General features: G+C 34.4%; 2 protein-coding genes across 2 annotated transcripts; both read right to left on the reverse strand.

Annotated features, from left to right (window-relative positions):
• Positions 1 to 532: 532 nt before the first annotated feature.
• Positions 533 to 11,101, reverse strand: LOC122609734 (DNA annealing helicase and endonuclease ZRANB3). The gene is made up of 23 exons (XM_043782681.1): positions 10,774 to 11,101; positions 9,929 to 10,285; positions 9,684 to 9,816; positions 9,364 to 9,542; positions 8,718 to 8,791; positions 8,540 to 8,575; positions 8,356 to 8,446; positions 8,162 to 8,221; positions 7,434 to 7,593; positions 6,619 to 6,812; positions 6,225 to 6,329; positions 5,846 to 5,956; positions 5,600 to 5,665; positions 5,429 to 5,527; positions 4,254 to 4,496; positions 3,956 to 4,165; positions 3,430 to 3,732; positions 3,079 to 3,260; positions 2,656 to 2,758; positions 2,405 to 2,550; positions 2,234 to 2,313; positions 1,451 to 1,623; positions 533 to 925 (listed from the first exon to the last, which is right to left on the reverse strand). Exons 1-23 carry the CDS (start codon positions 10,999 to 11,001, stop codon positions 794 to 796), a joined length of 3,465 nt encoding a protein of 1,154 aa, XP_043638616.1. The 5' UTR covers positions 11,002 to 11,101; the 3' UTR covers positions 533 to 793.
• Positions 11,102 to 15,513: 4,412 nt separating this feature from the next.
• Positions 15,514 to 17,183, reverse strand: LOC122579013. Its single transcript, XM_043751092.1, has 2 exons — positions 17,085 to 17,183; positions 15,514 to 16,511 (listed from the first exon to the last, which is right to left on the reverse strand). Exon 2 carries the CDS (start codon positions 16,452 to 16,454, stop codon positions 15,654 to 15,656), a length of 801 nt encoding a protein of 266 aa, XP_043607027.1. The 5' UTR covers positions 16,455 to 16,511; positions 17,085 to 17,183; the 3' UTR covers positions 15,514 to 15,653.
• Between the last annotated feature and the right edge of the window lie 1,136 nt (positions 17,184 to 18,319).

Below are 18,319 nucleotides of genomic sequence, written 5' to 3' on the forward strand. Positions count from 1 at the left end.
GTTGTGTTGTACAAATTATTTGGCTTAAAATAGTTGGCAAGATGGCGATGAACCCAACCGGCCATACATGATACACCCATTGTTTCACGTTAAAATTAAGGGGCCGGGGTATGGCAAGAATTCGGCCCATGTGAGGTTATGTTTCACACATGTAATTACAAGTACCAAAATAGACTTCTGGCCTAGTAAAGCTGAAGGGGTAAAAGCTACCCAGAAGATCATGGGTTTACAGTTTACTCATTAGATACCACGTTATGTGAAAAATATATTTCACAAAGAGCGGAATGGTGCAAATTGACTATTTTTTACAGTGGTCAATGAAAGTCAAATGTCTTCCAGAGCTAAAGCATCTTGTGCAGTTGTGCTCCAGAGTTGCATAAAATGATAAAAGCAGCCACCTTTTTGTGACAACCAAACACGGTTGAGATTTCCAAGATGCATGTCATATATTCGACTCAAATTCAACAGGTAATGTTACTGGCATGATTATGAAGAAACAATGTATCATTAGCATACCCGATTAAGATGACCATGAATGATAAGTAACCTATTATTTATATATTGAAGCTTGTTTTGCACCAATATCAGCAAAAACATTTACAAATGCCCAAAAACCTGGTCCTAACCTATCCCTGCTCAAGGGTGATACTGGTATGCAAACCGAACCCTGGCTTTCCACGATGCCTCACAAAGTTGCAGTTACTTGCAGTCACAATACACATGTTACATACAAAAGCTACCAGATCCTAAACCACAAGATGAAGGGAGCCTCAAAAGTCAAAGTAAATGAAATTCAAGAACTTGTGTCTTCTGAACCCTTCTTGCCCTCTTCAATTCTACTACTTACTAAGTTTGTTGTGTTATAGGCACTTCCTGGGACATTGACAAAAAGTTCACTGTCGAGCATGCTGTCTTCATCATGGTCCTGAAAGCATGTCTTTTTGTTATCAAGATTATTGAAAAAAGTTGATTGATGCTTGATGCCTCATCTTTTTATATAGAAAAGAGTCAAAAATTTAAAGAAGTTTGTGTTTTTATGTCTCTGATGGGTCAAACGGGTTATAAGCCCAAAGATATAACCATAAATGAGACGAAGCAGATGGATCAAACATGTCAAAAGTTACCCGAAGTGTAATTGAATGTATAAAACCTCCTAACTCACTTTAATAAAAACAGATCATTGAAACAATATAGTTTTTGTAGTCGTAGTTAACATGTTAACTTGTAACGACCTTAAAAGTTAAAGAAGAGACAATAAAGTGTAAATTATTAGAAACCTCATCATTCACTTTAATAAGATTATAAAAACAATAGTTCTTGTGGTCGTAATTAACATGTAACTATTGACAACCATTTGACCGTTGTGCCACCTCTAAGTGTTGACATCCCTAGTAAACACTATATCTCTAGAATTGGTGAAAACAAGAGTAAGAAGCAACAAGAAAATTACCTTTTGCTTGCCAAAATTAGTAGTGGCATGAACAGTTTTAAGGTTGGCCAACAAGCGATTAAGTTTTTTCTTAGCCTTGGCTCTTTCAGAGCGTCGTTCAGCACATTGAGCCGCAGTGACTTCAGCGTGACACGCAACACAAAGAGTCCTCATGTTCTCTAGTCTGCATTCACCTGCAGGTGGAAAGTATAGAAAATGCAAGTAGAAGTTTCAGTATTGGATCTACTAGGATTAGTTCCTATTCCAAATAATATAGTAAAATTTAGGGGGTGTTTCATGTTTAATTGTATTAAAATAACACAAGTATGTATACAAAAACAGGTCATAGAAGATAGATTTATAAATGACTTTTGTAGATTTAAGCTGTAAAGATGAGATGGAGTGTTTCGTGCATTCTAATTATCTAAGAAACGAATACAAAAAAATGACCAAAAATTAACTGTATGGGAAAAAAAGGAAACACATTTTCTGAGATGAGAGTAAGTCTCTCAAATTAGGTTAGAAAAAAGGGTAATAAGGTGATTTTATTTTACCCAGTGAGAATCAGTTTTTATTTGCCAGCAGGTTTGCAACCAAGTATATCCAAAACTGATTAGATTTTGTGCTTTAAAAACAAAAAACTAATCATTGCAACCAACAAAGTGCGATAATATATTTCATAATGCAAATCCAAACATTCCCACTAATACTGTTCAAGTGAAGGTTAAAACCTAAATCATGAGTCAATTATACAATTGCAGCGAGCTAAATATTAAACAAAATTCGAGTAATATTATAAGATACCTCCGCCTCGATATACCGGCACAATGTGGTCTGCATGCCATGCATTGCCCTCTGTTGGATCACTGATGAGCTTATCAAGTCTACAAAGATTAAGAAAAAGATTTATCTGGAATCAGATTAATTCTAAGTAATAAAGCAAGATGAAATATATGACAATCGATGCAAACTAACAAATTTTGACATGCTGCCAGCTTCGGGGCTTCTTTTATGATAAATTCTTTACGTTTCTCAAGTGACAAAGATTTAATGTTCTTCACAAGTTTTCGGCAATCAAGGCGGCAATTTGTGCATATGCCATGTTCAATTTGAGCAAGCCCCTGCATATCTTATTGTCAAGACTAAAATAACATATCGTCGAATAGAAACAGAAAGGAAAAAAATTAATACAAATCCACAATGACATTTGAAATCCAATAACTGACCCCGCGTAAGTATCTATTGCTAGTTCTTAAGCGATATTCTTCGTAACAGTCCAAATCACAAAACAAATCCTCAAAGAATTCAGGCTTCTTGGCACTATCCTTCCTGTAAATGAGAATAGACTTAATTATATCCTATGGCGATTATCTTTACGTAGATGTGGCAATTTCATTCATTTACTTACAAACGAGTGAAGTTCAAAAACTTTGGGTTGGAAAGGTCAATGTGAACTAAAGTGAATTTAATCGTTTACACCCTTTTTTACTACTTTGTTAAGAAAAAATACTAGCAGTTCAATAATACGTTCACTAACTGAGCCAACTAAAAAATTCCCATTCTGGCAAGAACATGATTTGACCAGTTGATCAACCCCCCATTTTGCCACCTCTACCTCTATATTATCTATCAACTGCAATTCAGCTTACAAGCAAATCTTTTGACACAGTTTACAGAGTGGTTCATTAACAAGTGTCCAACCCTGCAGGTATTGTCTTTCTTTTCTGTCATGAAAGAGGGAAACATTCTTCCATACAGCATCTGCGGGGAGGGGTTGACTTATATCATCTAGCGATGTACCGCGCTTCTTGCTTCCTCCTTTTAGCAATCCCTGTTTGATAAAAGTCAGTTGTTACTCCAAGCGTGTATCGACATACATTTATATATAATTAACTTCACACCTAATACATGAAAAATGAATATCCAGAAAATAGAAGGTGTTACCCAACCACCTGTTTTGCCACCTCTACCAAAAAAGAATGAAGACCTGTCAGACATACCTCTTTATCATGATTTTGGCTTTCATTCAAACACAACTCAACAGCCAATGGAAGTTGAAGAGGCTTGTTATATAATTTATTTTGCTGGATAGGTCTGAGACTGCTCCATTCTTTAACGAAACTGAGAAGAGCAGGCCTGTATACCAAATCATCCTCGAAACATTTACGAGGCAAGTTGTCATCAGATGGAGGCTCGTTTGTTTCAAGTTCCTCTGGTCGAAAGTTTTTAAACAATGGGGTAGGCCTTGTTTCTACTCCATGAATACATGAATACAAGTGGATTCTTCCAGTGTATTTGCTGACCTGCATAAACGTAAAATCACTATTGAAATAGGTTGACTATTTGTTGCACAAATTCGACTTTTAAGTAGTGTATAGTTTTCTCAGCAATTATTACAAATACCAATCAAATAAATTGTAATACAAAAATATTAGAATAGAGACAATAAAAACATTAGGAAGAACCCTAAATAGTGAATAAATATATAAAAAGTTCTCAGCTTAATTAATGTGTATTAAAACATACCTCAAAACGGAGAGAATGTGCTGGGAGACAACCAGGATCTGCTTCAACCTGATCGTCAGGTTCCAGATCACTTGGTATTTCCACTATATTTTCCTTCTCAGCCTCTAGCAAAGTGTGTGAAAGAAAACTATTTTCACGCCTGGTTTCATGTTTCTGTTCTTCTACTGCTTCATTGGATGCCATACTCTTCATATCAGGAATGATGTGACCCTGTCAATCAATAATTATAAAAATTATGCATTTAATTTAAACAAGTTGCTTGAATGAACTTGTAACTGAAACAGTTTGGAGTGAGTACGGTTCTCTTGTAGCAATACTTGAGAAATGGATGAAAGTTTGCATCATCATCAGATTGCATCTCTTCACTTGTCGAAGTTGCGACTCCATTGATTACTTCATTAGATTGCATCTTTTCGCTCTCATACTGAGAGCATCTCACTGGCTCAATACCAGAAAATTCATCATCGCTTTCCACCTCAAAGACCGAATTATCCTCTTTGTGTCTTTCTTCAACAGATCCAAGTAAAGAAACATCTTCAACCTGCAGAAACACAAGACAACTTCTGATAAACTTTGTAATTGTCGGAAAGCAAGTCTCAAAAGTGAAGTTGTTCCGTAACGCGTGCAGTACAAAGACAAGTGATGCATAAGTTATGAAGAGATAATCCACTTTGATACAACATTCTTAATCAGAATTTTTAACAAAATGCTTCCTCCCAAACTCAGCATGTGAAACACATGATTCTCTCCTTGATTAAATGGTATACCAAAAGAATGATGTCAAGCTTAACTCTTTTCTAACCCCGGACTTCCCCAAAAGAACAATTTCCACATTCTATGAATGACTTGCTATATATTCAGGCAGTTTATACATAATGGTACATCTGACATGACTGGGGCCCACAGAAAATGAACTTGCAAGTCAAAATGTAACTTTAATGAATCTAAGTCTTCAAGGAATCCACGTTTGCCTGTAATGAAAACCTTATTACCGATACTATAATAACTGCTAGCTCGGTACACTGAAACCTTGTAGGGTGGTTGTGTAGGTACCAATGCGGTGCAAGGGATTAAGGGGTTCCTTCCGATTTACCTCTTTTTTGTTGTCGTTTAAGTGGAAACACTATGGCGATTATAATGTAATGGGGCAGGCCTACTAAGAGCCTAAGATTCGGTTCATAGCTATAGTATCCATCCTTGTTGGTTTTTAATCATTGATCTTCTTGGGTATACGATATGCCTACTGTTAAATATAAGGTGCCATCGTATCATTACTTCTTCAGGATTATATACGGTTAATACTAAATTGGCTCATGGTCCACATTTATACTCCATAGATCTACAAGTCTCATGAATCCCAGTAATCCATTATTACGCTGCCTTCATTTATTACAAAGAGGATACACCATCTAAGATAAGCAAAAAAAAATATACAACTAGCCAAAAGTAAGTTCAAAGAATTGATAAAAGTACCATAATCTCCTCCTTTGAGCCACACTTCCCATCAACAGTAGATGACGTACGATGCAGACTTCTATTCAATCTTTTCCAGCGGGACCCATCTGAAGTATCCTGCAAAGAAATTACCATCGAGTTCAAATGATTGAGTACACGAAACAAACTATAAATGATTAGTATACTCACCCTGGCACAAAATATATATACATTCACTGCTTTAGTTTGACCACGCCTATGAGCTCGACTTTCAGCCTACAAGGTTGAATATTTGCATCAAGCAGCCACAGGAGTGAAAAGATTTATGATAGGAAACACTCTCATGCTGGCCAGTTTTATAAATGCATGTGATAATGTTTGTGGCTAAACTAATTTATTTAAAATATAGAATACATAAGCCTGAGCTAGATCTAACAAGCCCTACAATTGACGCACCTGTTGAAAGTCAGATATTCTCTCAGGCAATTCTAAAAACACCACATTTTGTGCAGCTGAAAGATCAAGTCCACTACTCCCGGCAAGTATCCCAACCAATGCAATTTTAACCTGGAGGGTCAAGTTGCACTCTTACTATAAAGTATAAAGAAAATCAAAGTTTTTTGTAAAGATTATTCATTCATGGCATTGTTTATTTAGGAGCTTATAATCCAAACTGAAAATATCTCAACAGAATTTTCTGCGGCACCATTCTGGGAATCTTACACTACGTTTCATTGGGATAGTTTATATTCATTAGAGACTTAATGGCGGCTAGACATTCCATTGAACTGCTCATAGAATTATTGCCAGTGTACCAAAAAAACAATGTACATGCCTCTTTTGAATGTTGAAATGAAAAAATAGCTTGCTGCCTGTCTCTAGCAGATCCATCATGCCCATCAATACGTACATATTTAATCCTCTTCTCAACTAGAAATTCCTGTTAAGTTGAAAGACATCATGTTAAGTACTAAGCAAAATGCCTAAGTATATATTCAGATGTGGAGATCTGCATTTGATCCAGCACTTAATTACAAAAGTTCCATGAATTACATATGGCTCGAATCAAGTTTAATTAGTCTCCAAAAGACATCAAATATTTTGGTTTTCTCTCTAAGAAAACTTCTCTCGTTATTTCCTCTCTTTTAATATTCAAATCAACTTTTCCTGAAGCGAATGTTTTACTAGCAAGAATGATATACCAAGCCAGAAAAGAAAGACTTCCTTACCTGTAATCTATCAGTAACCTTATGATAATGGACAAAAATTATCATTTTATGAGAGCTTTGACTTGATTCAAAATTTTCATCATTAGATTCGGCAATGATTGGATGCATAAGTAGCCACTCTCGAAATCCTGATAGTTTGGCGATACCGATAATTTGACTGGATAGTTTTGAAGAGCTGCGACCAGCATCCTCCTCTAAAACCAATAAAAAAGCAAGATTTTTTATTAAAGTTATAGCAGAAACTTTCAAATTGCAAGCTTGCAGAAATGAAATCATCACAAGATTGAGAAAGATAACATTAGTTTCTTATTAAAGATGCTAGCATAAATTTTAAAATTGCAAGATTGCAGCAATGAAAAATTCACAGCATATAGCAGAAAACAAATGAAAATGCTAAAAAACTACATGAACATGACCAAGATAGGTCAAAAAACTGTAACACAGATCCAGAATGCAGATGAAAACCTACAAGAACTTTGACTCGATAAAGTGAAATTATTATTTTTTGATATCATAAAGACATAAAGCAACTTCATAAAATTCAGAACAGGTGCAAAGTGTCCCAAATAAGTCATCAATAAGCAGCATGAATGATTGTCAAGGAGAAAATGATTATGTGCTTACATAGAACATAAATACGCATACAGACCTAGCCTTAGATGGAGCAAAGCAGACTGAGGGCATTACGATTTCAGAGAAGATGAAAAAGATTACTCCCCCAACTAAAAAAACCAAGACTGCCAAGAAAACTAAGACAGCCACAAACAAAAATTATGCTGAAACCTTAATTTTACCATCATGTTTATTAAACTCACCTGATGGACCATGTTCAGCATCGTTTCCCATAGAATCATCATTTGTCATATTGCATACAGCTATTGCGGAATCGATATCTGGCTTCTTCAAAACTAAGTCTATAATTTGTCGCCGTATGGGTGGTAATTGCATCAAGACATGTTCTTTCAAACGTCTTATCTACATGACATAAATGAACAGCAATGCTGAGAAAGAAGAAAAAAAGAACGATAACAGACCATGGCATTGCTGTTCAAAAACAAAAGGTAAAAAATGGAATATCGAGAATCTGGATTCAAGGATCAAACCGATTTAAATATTACCGCATCCCAAAAAGTCCACTTCACAAATTTCTTTTCATTATCCCAAAATAAATTATTATAGCCAAATTACATATTGATCTGATATATCCATAATTTAGGCAATCAATGAGGTCAGGATTTTAAGTACAAGGTCTAATGGTGAATAATAAAGTCAAGGTTAAGCGATTACACTACCCATTAACCATATACGTGAGTGTAATGACTCTCTCAATCTTTGGCCTTATATGTAAAGCTAAAAAGTACTTTTAGGAGTCCCATTAATTACTTTTTATTAAAAATTGTCCCAAAAGAACCTTCTTTGAATTTTAACCTTAAAATAAACTTGATGATATAAATTATAGTAACGGGCTGCATCAACAATCCAGAAGAGGAAAATTCAGAAGTCAAACAAACGATAAAGAAGTCCACAAATAACGATAACTAACCATAACAGTCTGCTTCAGTAACACATTCAGCTCCTCCAAACGAGTTCCCTTTGAAAAATCCTGAAAAGGTGAAAGGATGCAAAGTATGCTGAAAATTTAAAGCTACTGATAACAGTGATAACTATTCTGGTTGGGAAGAGCAAAGGAAGTTGCCAGTACATATGATACGCATCGTAAGATCAAACCAATGCTACCTGGTAGACAACCCCATTATAAGTTTGGACAGTACTCATGGAACAGTAGGTTTTTGCGAATGCAAATTTGTCCTTCCCAAGCAGTCCAGGCCTATCCAAAGGCAACTTTGGTCAGATATAATGGCATCATCTGACAGTCATCCACAAAATCAACAAAATACATATACAAAGAAATAGAAGTTACCATAGAATGTTTATTTGATGAAAGATGTCAAATGGCCTGTTAGCACCTAGGAGAAATACGAGACCAAAGAAATTAGGATACATAAATTGGAGTACGAAAAGACAGTAGATTCCATAATACTACATGACTTGATAACATAAAGCTATAACATGTTGAAGCATTTGTTTTGCCACACAACCTTGATAGAGATGGAGTCCCTGAGAGTAAAACTACACGACTGATCTTTGATGAAACATCAATTACAGCTTGCGTCTGTAAATTTAGAGAGAAAGAGAGAGAGGGATCAAAAAAGCGATAAGCAATTAGAAACAAGCATGCCAACTTTAATTGAAGCAAATGTCACCCAAAGGTTATGACTTTGCATATAGCAATCGTCACACCAAGGAACCTAACCATAATCCTTGTCTAGAAAAAAACGATGAAAAGATTGCTAGTGCCATTTGATTTTACAAATAGTACATTAAGTAAAAGTCACAAGATCCTATTCCATGTGTGGCGGTGATTGGCCAACTGTGTACAGCTTTAACTGCACTCAAAATCCATGGAGCTATTGATGCATATTAAGAAATCCCAGCTTACATATATTTGATTATTCATACATGGATTGAATAAATGTATACATTACATTTAGCACTCAAATGATGCTTGACTTCTTTAATTTTTCTAACCTGCATACTCATTAGAATATGAAATGCCAGGAGTCACGTGTGATGTTGAAAATGAAAGTGCACTCAGATTTCAGCTGACAACTCAGAAGGCTTACTTGCATGAAATATAATAGATAATCAAGATGAACTGAATGCCAATAATAATATAAACTATACCTCTCCTGGTTCTGATGATTTTCGTTTCGTACAACGTACATGATGTGATTCATCAACGATCATCACCGCCCATTCTTGCTTCAATATGCTTTTCTTCAAATTGTTCAGCATTGTGTATGAAATAACGACAACTTTTGGAAACCTTGCCAGGTTCATAGGATTGTTTACATGACCGAAAACTGGAAAATGAGTGCAAAGCATCAACTACCAAAAGTTGCTCACAGCCGATTCAAATGATCATATAATCTTTATGCTAGTTTAAAGTATCACATGATTAAATATCATAGAATATTAAGTAAAGCCATATTTGAGGAAGATACCTAGATGAATATCAGAGGGCAAACATGAAGGAAGCCAATGCTCCAATTCTTCTGCCCATGTATATCTTAAAATAGCAGGGCAAACAACTAGTACTGGACCTTCATCCATGAAACAGCTTGCAATTGCAATGGCCTGAAAAACAAGCAAACTTTTTTATTAGAAGACGGACCAAGAAGAACATCAGCAATCGTGTGTAAAGCATATAAAACTAGCGTCACACTTAATTCTTTCTTCTAATGTTCACCTGAAGAGTTTTTCCAAGTCCCATTTCATCAGCAATAAGACACCGGCCTCCCCTACGCAAGCCAAACTTCACACCTTCGACTTGGAAAGGAAGCAATACCTCTGACAAGGACTTTGGAATTCGTCCAATTAACTCACCTACTTTTTCATCAGTTAAATGTTCTGGCGTGGAAGGTTTCCATCTCCCGTCAACACAAGAGCGTGAAAGTATGTTTAAAGTTCTACGTGTAAGATAAGGAATATCTTCATAATCAATGCGCTGTGTCCTTAACGACCTAACAACCACATCATAATCTTTCAAGTTGAAAACAAAAGCCTCTTCGCCAACATTGGTTTGCGTGTAATCTGATGGAATCACCTAATAACATAAAGTACCTTAAAATTATGTATAGCCGATAAACTTTAACCCTACAGAAATTTCCAACTGCATGCTTTAATCATAATTCAACTCAATATCAATACCCAAACATAACCCGCATAATCCATTTACTTAAAAGAGTCAAATATGTTGGCGGGTTGAACAGGTTAGTTTAATATAAACAAGCCAAACGGGTTGGCAGGTGGACCAACTTCTTAAAGTTCCAATTTTTAAACTTTAAACGAGTAATACGGGTCGATCTCTTTATCTAAACCCTAACCTGAACATGACCCATTAACTTTTTTTAATAATGGCGAAAGACCCATTAACTATAACGTGCTAGGCTGATCGACACACTTATCTTTACGCATTGCCCATTTCGTGTGGCGATTATTTAAACTAATAACTACTACTATCAAATAAAAAATGTATGAAATTGTATTAACAATAATAATGATTTGAAGAAATAAAGAAATAATCTGACATACTTTATTAGGGAGGAATTGGCTTAGTTTATTAAAACAATCGGATTCTCCGGGGAACGCGTGGCCATCAACAGGCAACGGCTTAACGGAGAACGAATCAGGGGAGCAAATTTCGATGCGGACCATGAATTTTGGGGAAGAAGGTGATATCTTTTGACATTTGGGTTCGTTGGTGACGTAATCGGCTGACGCCTTGCGCTTTAGATCGGCATGGTTAGGGTGTGGTTCCATTTGGGAAGGATTTTGATTTTCTGGGGAGATTCGATTTTTTTGTTATTAGGGTTTTCAAGTAGGGATAATGAAGCGGGAAAGAAAAAGAGTGGGTTGGTTTGTTGATTTGGACTTTGGAGTAAGTTGCAAGTAGAGACTGCGTTGGAAGTCGGTTATAGAAGGAGAACTCCCAACTAAACAGCACGACATCTAATTGAAATAAAATCATGTCCATTCTATAGGATTCAAACTTGTTTCACTTAAAGACTTTTTTGTAAAATTCCTTCAAATGTCCTTCCCATGTGTCGAACTCGAGACCCCAACATGTAAAGTTAGTGCTTAACCACTGAGTTATAATGAAAAGTATAATAGTTTTTAGAGTTAATTACTGAAATGGTACCTCATGTTTGCGTCATATTACTGGTTTCATACATTTCCTTTCGAAATTACGCTGATCATACTCAACGTATGCAAATCTCCACTCGGACCATACTGGAGGCTAACGTCGTCAGCTGGCCGTTAAAACCTCCCCACGTGACTTGCACGTGAAGGGTAAATATGTAATATTGTGTTTCCTAATTAGTGAAATGGTACCTAACGTTTGCATGATATTGCTGGTTTCATACCTATATGTTTCTTAATTACTTAAATGGTACATAATGTTTAGTTATTAATATTTTTTTTATTTGTTTTATTTTTCTTTTATAAAAATTCTTCAAAACTTGTTATAATTTAATGAAACTAGTCAAAATGCACCTATAATCCAATAAAAAATAATACCAAATAGTTATTTCATAACAAACTATAAGTTTTAAAGTTCACGAATAACCAAAAATAGTAATAAAGTATCATAAAAATAATTTTTTTAAAATAATAAAATTTTCTTTTTTAAAAATTTCGGAAATACCGCAACGGTAATACCAGAAATATCCAGGAATATCAGAAATATCAGCCGGTATTTACGGGTATTTAAAACATTGCTTTAAGCTTCGTGTTGCAGTAAATACTGACTTGTATTTCAGGTATTACCATTGCGGTATTTTTGGAATTTTTTCAAAAAAAAAAAATTCCTCGCAAATTTTTTTAAAATTGTTTTATGATACTTTATTGCTATTTTTGGTTATTCATGAACTTTAAAACTGATATTTTGTTATGAAATAGCTATTTGGTATTTTTTTTTTTAGTGGATTATAAGTGTATTCTGACTATTTTCATTAAATTGTAACAAATTTTGGAGAATTTTTATAAAAGAAAAATAAAACAAATTAAAAAAAAAAAATTAATAAATTAATAACTAAACATTAGGTACCATTTAAGTAATTAAGAAACATATAGGTATGAAACCAGTAATATCGTGCAAACGTTAGGTACCATTTCAGTAATTAGGAAACGCGATATTACATATTTACCCCTCACGTGCAAGACACGTGGGGGAGGTTTTAACGGTCAGCTGACGGCGTTAGCCTCCAGTATGGTCCGAGTGGAGATTTGCATACGTTGGGTATGATCAGCGTAATCTCGAAATGAAAGGTATGAAACCAGTAATATGGCGCAAACGTGAGGTACCATTTCAGTAATTAACTCTAGTTTTTATCTATCTATACTCCCTTATAAAAGTTATAGAGGTGGTGTTAAGTTTAGAAACTTTGAGACATGGAAAATTATCAATTACCTTTTCCCTTAAAACAAAACACAAATATCCCCATTCTTTATTTCGTTCTGCCAAAACAACACACACACAAATGATTCTATCTTTCTATATACCAAAACAACACACACACCCTTTATTTCTGTCAATAACCACCGCCGTCGTCCATCATTACCAACACCCCGGGCATAGCCGTCCATGGTATCCGTCACAACGCGCGGGTACCATACTCGTACTCTTTTATAAAAATTATTGGATGGTGTTGAAAGTTTAGAATTTTTAGGACATGCAAATTTACTTATTTGATCCTACACACTCATTATTTTCTACCCCTGCTCTTCCATATTCTATAGCTCTCTTTCTTTGGGAAACATTCTTTTCTTTCTTTAACAAACAATAAAAGAATGTTAGATTATGATCACGTAAAATGAACGTGTGTCTGAATAGTATTTAAGCCTACGGGGTCACACTTCAACATGAATGTAATTATAATTAATTAATATAATTAATTAATTAGTTTGATCACTAAATGATTAATTTAAATAAGTTAAAGGGTTAATTGTATTTAAATGGTTTAATTGTGAAATACTCGTAAGTTAATTAGGGTTGGACTCTAATTTGTACTAGGGGGCCGTTTTTTGAGAGGCTTTCTAGGCCTTGATTTAACTTGTTTTCCAAGTCAAATTAACCCTAATTAATCCCTATATATAGAAGGCTTAATTCAAAGATTTTTCATTTCTTCATATAAGAAAAAACCTCCTCTTTTTTCTCCCTTTATGGTTCGGTCGACAACTCTTACAAAGAGTTGTTTGATTTTGCAACTCTTGAATTCTATATGGAAACTCAACAATAAATGCTTAGTATATATTAATTATACTTTGTATTTAGTCGAATACATGGTTTTCGGATTCATAGGATTTTCGAGTAAAGGGTTTTAAACAAAGGTGAGTTCGTGATCAAGGTACTAGCATACATACATTCTAACATTGTGTGTGCGATCATAGAGAGGTTTAATTTTAAACCTTATTATAAAGTTTCTTACTTTATTATCTCCAATTTAAGGTACACGTTTTTTAACTACATAGAGTACTTTGTGATTTGATTTGATAATAGTTATATAACCCAACAAAGAAGTAATACACAAACTGACTAAAAATAAATAGTCAAAAACAAGGTAATCATGACTTGAGAAACTTTGTCCATAGTATTCGCCGCAACGCGCAGCTACCATGCTCGTGTCAAAATATATGTATTACAGAAATTTTATGTGGTTTTATATAAAAAGCACCACTTTTAAGACTACCACCTATCAATATCCAAAAATGTAATCTGGCTCTGAATAATATGGATCATTGTATTAAAAAAAAATTAATTGTGTGCACGATGTACATCTATTGAATCTACACTACCTATTTCATATATTCTTCAAGATTTTGTCTGATAAGAGTTTTTTAAGAGATTTTAGGAGTTTTAGTTTTTAATTTTGAACAAAAAATTCATATTGCGTTAAAAACTTTGTGTGATGCAATTAAATATAGCTTTTACTTTAAAGAAAAAGTTGTAAAATGAAACACTAATTGAGTAGCGTTTTGGTAGTTTTCAGTTTGGATGAAGCTTTTAATTTCTAAAAAATACACAAATACCTCTTGAAGTTGCAGCTACAGCTACCATCTAAACACCCCTAAAAGATAAAAGCTCTCGCTAACAACTTTGTTTAAAAGCTACAACTTACAACAACTAAAAGCTACACTTACCAGCTACAACAACTTTTACCAAACATACCCAAACTCACATGATTTTTATTGTATTTAGGGGTGTTTGTGTTTATAAAATACATTATGCATTTAAAAATTATGTTTTTAAAAAAGCATGTAATATTCAGTAATTAGCTCAAAACGCAATCACAAAAACCATTTTTTGATGAGCAAGAATTCCAAAAGATTGGTTTTGTCTTGTTACCGGAAGTGATACTGAGTCTTAAGTGGGATCGGTATTGATACCTTTTTTTATTTATTTCCGGAACTAAACCAATCGGTACCGGGAAAATTCCAGAACCCCAAAGTAGTCCCATACTCCCATTGGTCTTGACTTTCACATAACCCAGTTTCAAAGCCGCTTAGTTTAGTTCACCTTAAATCCGTCAAGGACTGGTCCAATAAACTTGATGGACAGTGACCTTCTGGTAATCTCGTATGCTAGTATGCTATTTGTAGTTAACTCCAAACTCCAAATTACATATATGTAGTCATATGTGATAAATACAAACTTTGTCTTTTGGTGTAATGAAATGTAAAGTCAACGTTACTTCCTGAGTTCCTGGTATGCCAGTTTGCAGATCTCCATTCACAAAAAGTTGCATTTTTATGCCTTCCGGTATAATGATGATGATCATGATTGCTTTCGTATTCCTTTAGCCTATGTAAGTGTATACCATAGTGTTAAAGTATCTAATATATTATGTCATGTTTTTATATTAGCAAGTTAACTATTAATTTTATTCCGAACTTGTTGGGATTTGGTACCGTATCCTGGTTCCATCCAGGGTTGGTAGCGGTTCATATAGGATCGAGATCGACACCCACTTTTGGTCGTGTTTGGGACCCATGCCTGTTCGTTATATCACTTTGTATGACAACCTTAGTTTGGGTTCCAACCAATACAAACTAATTTAATACCCGATTAGGCGATTAGTGATCAGGTTAAAAGGATAAACCAACATAAGGATGAGACCAACAACTGTAACATATTGCATTCAATTTGTGAACAAAAACATGACATCCCACTGACATGTGGTAGCTAATTACATTACATAATTCTACATGACACAGACCAAAGTTTAATGAAACAATCTAAGTTGCAAAATGATAACTACATGAACAGAAACATAAACAATCAAAACACCTACCCAAAAATCTTAACTATATTGCCATCTTCTTCAACGTAATTAAGTGTTTGTTCAACAAATTGCACATCTGGGGATACAAAAGGGTCATTGATGATAAAAAAAGAAAAACCAATTGCAACCCTAATTGATAATCTCCCTAACTAACCAATCAAGACTTGGATACGCGAAATACAAAACAAGAAAAGACGGGACGGCAAACAAAATTGTAAGGAGTATGTACACGGCTAAGATGATTGCACTTGCAGGTATCGCATATAGTACGATAAGGAGGAATAGAAAGACCAATGGAAACTTAGCCGTCAAGTGAACAAAAAAGATTAGTGACTTACAAAGAGACGACTGGAGTCTTTCTGCGTTGGAATGGGTGGCATGAGAATCATGGTTATGATCTGACTCGCGGGTACATGGAGCAACTGCCGTGTTAGTCCGGCTAGATCGACCACCTGTCCAACCACGGTTCCATGACCAAGCAGACACTGGTACATGGTCTCCACAGAAAGAGGAATGAGATTTAACCTTATCACCACCGTTCATGCTCTCAACCATCCAAAGAATAAAGTAGTTCTTTTTAGGAAACTTGAGGTTCCCTTTGTAAACAAGCCGAAACGACAACAGGTTGCACCATGGACACGATATGAAAAATGGGAGTTGAATAGGAAGCGTTGGTAGTTTCACAACAGCCCATTGGAGACCAAGGACACAATTCTTACAGAGTGTATGCCCACACCATAACACATAAGGTACATTTTCTACAATATTAAAAGATTCCCAGCAAATTGGGCACTCAAAACCTTCATCTCCACTGTTATTTTCTGAGATCTCATCATCTGAGCAGTCAGGAGAAGCTTGAGTGGGTGGTCTTAACGAATTATGCTTTAGGCCAGATGTACCAGCAATAGCATTTGAAGCAAAACCCCACATGTTTAACACGGAAGTTTTATTCCCAAAAGCACACGTACCAGCACATCAGATCCATGCCTGCAAATTAAAAAACTTCCAAATTAGAATTACTTCATTAGACAGGATATATTCAATAAGTTCACAATTGATTCATATAACGAGAATTACCAAAACACTGACGAACAATATACAAATCACCTTAAGCAAACAGATTGAAGATACAAAAAAGCTACAAAATAATTCTCATACCAATCAAAATAATTTCCAATAATCATATGACCTTTTTTACACGAAACATCAAATGTTGAGATACATTATACAAATCTATTACTATTAATTATTTTAGCTCACCAACTATTTAACATTTAAAGATACATATTACACCATATAATAATCATTATAACAAAAAAGAAAATATTTCACATTACATATGGATACATAATATTGTAACAATTATATATATAAACAACCAGGAAACCTTAGCTTAAAAGATTCAATCAAATAGCTCAAATTGTTAAAAAAATCATGATAGAGCATTTCCGTCAGATATAGATATAAACAACAAAATAGATATATATCATTAAAAATCTAACTTAATTCTACCGAATTGAATAAATCAATATATACATATATAATAATTTGTATATATACCTCGTAGTAGTAATAAGAAAATGAACAATCGATGAAACCGACGGAGATAGAGATCCAATTTATTTTTTTTATAACACACAAGAGTGTGTGTATTGGATTTATTTTCTCTCTCACTCTCTAGAATATCCTCGTATATATATACTAGCACGGTACCCGCGCAATGCGGCGGTTTTTTGTTACGGCGGTCTGGTGATGTTGGGGACATGTGATGATAACGACTATTGATATTGGTGGCGGTGTCGGGTGTTCTAGATTGATGTAAATGTAATTGATATATAAGTAATTGATTTAAAGGAGTAGTTGAAATATTTTAGAAGATAAAGGACTAATAATGTAAATTATTTTATTATGGGTATAATAATCATTTTGCATCTTTTTTTTTTCTAACTTTTCAACAAAGGTTAGCATAATTTTTATATTTATATATATATATATATATATATATAGCAGTAAAGAAGTAAAGATAATAATTAAATAAATTGTATATTAAGTTGTTTTGTTTCTCTTGTAGAGAGAGAGAGAGAGAAATTACATGAGAAGGGGGAAAGGAAAAGAAGTTTAACGGAGACCACATAAAGCTGCTGCTCACACTTACAAGTGTGCGGATCAAAATTGATCCTTTGTCTTTACTTCACTCTTTGCCTAATCGTTATATTCTATTTGGATTGGGCTTACAGTTTGGCCCATTATAAATTTTCACTTTGCTACTTTTACTTAAGTAGTTAAGTATATAACTATAAATTTTAACAAACCTTTTTTTGACTTCTTTTTATATACAAGATACAACAAAATCATATGGAATATCTTAATGATTTATATCTATACTATATTATAGAGTAAATTCACTTTTGAACTTTCAACTTTGCAACATTCATATAATACCCTTAAAATAAATCTCAACCACTCATTTTTTTCCCTCCTCAAATCTCAACCATTTATTTTTCTCTCTCCTCCATAAATCAAATTATTCCTCTAATTTATTCAAAATCATTTATTTCAAAAACTATACATCGATAAATAATAAAAAAAATTATATGGGTGTTCTTAAAATTTCATGCTCTTTCATTAGAGATGTCATTCGATATATTTTCGGTGAATTTTTAAAATTCGTAGGCGGAGCCCGGACGGCTAAGGCATTGGGCTATCACACTCTATAATCTATCATCTCCTATCATCTATCATACTCTATGACCTATCACCCCCACCATCTCACCGTCACAATGCACGAGTAGTTT

The sequence above is a fragment of the Erigeron canadensis genome, chromosome 8, assembly GCF_010389155.1.
Source record: "Erigeron canadensis isolate Cc75 chromosome 8, C_canadensis_v1, whole genome shotgun sequence".
Taxonomy (NCBI): domain Eukaryota; kingdom Viridiplantae; phylum Streptophyta; class Magnoliopsida; order Asterales; family Asteraceae; genus Erigeron; species Erigeron canadensis.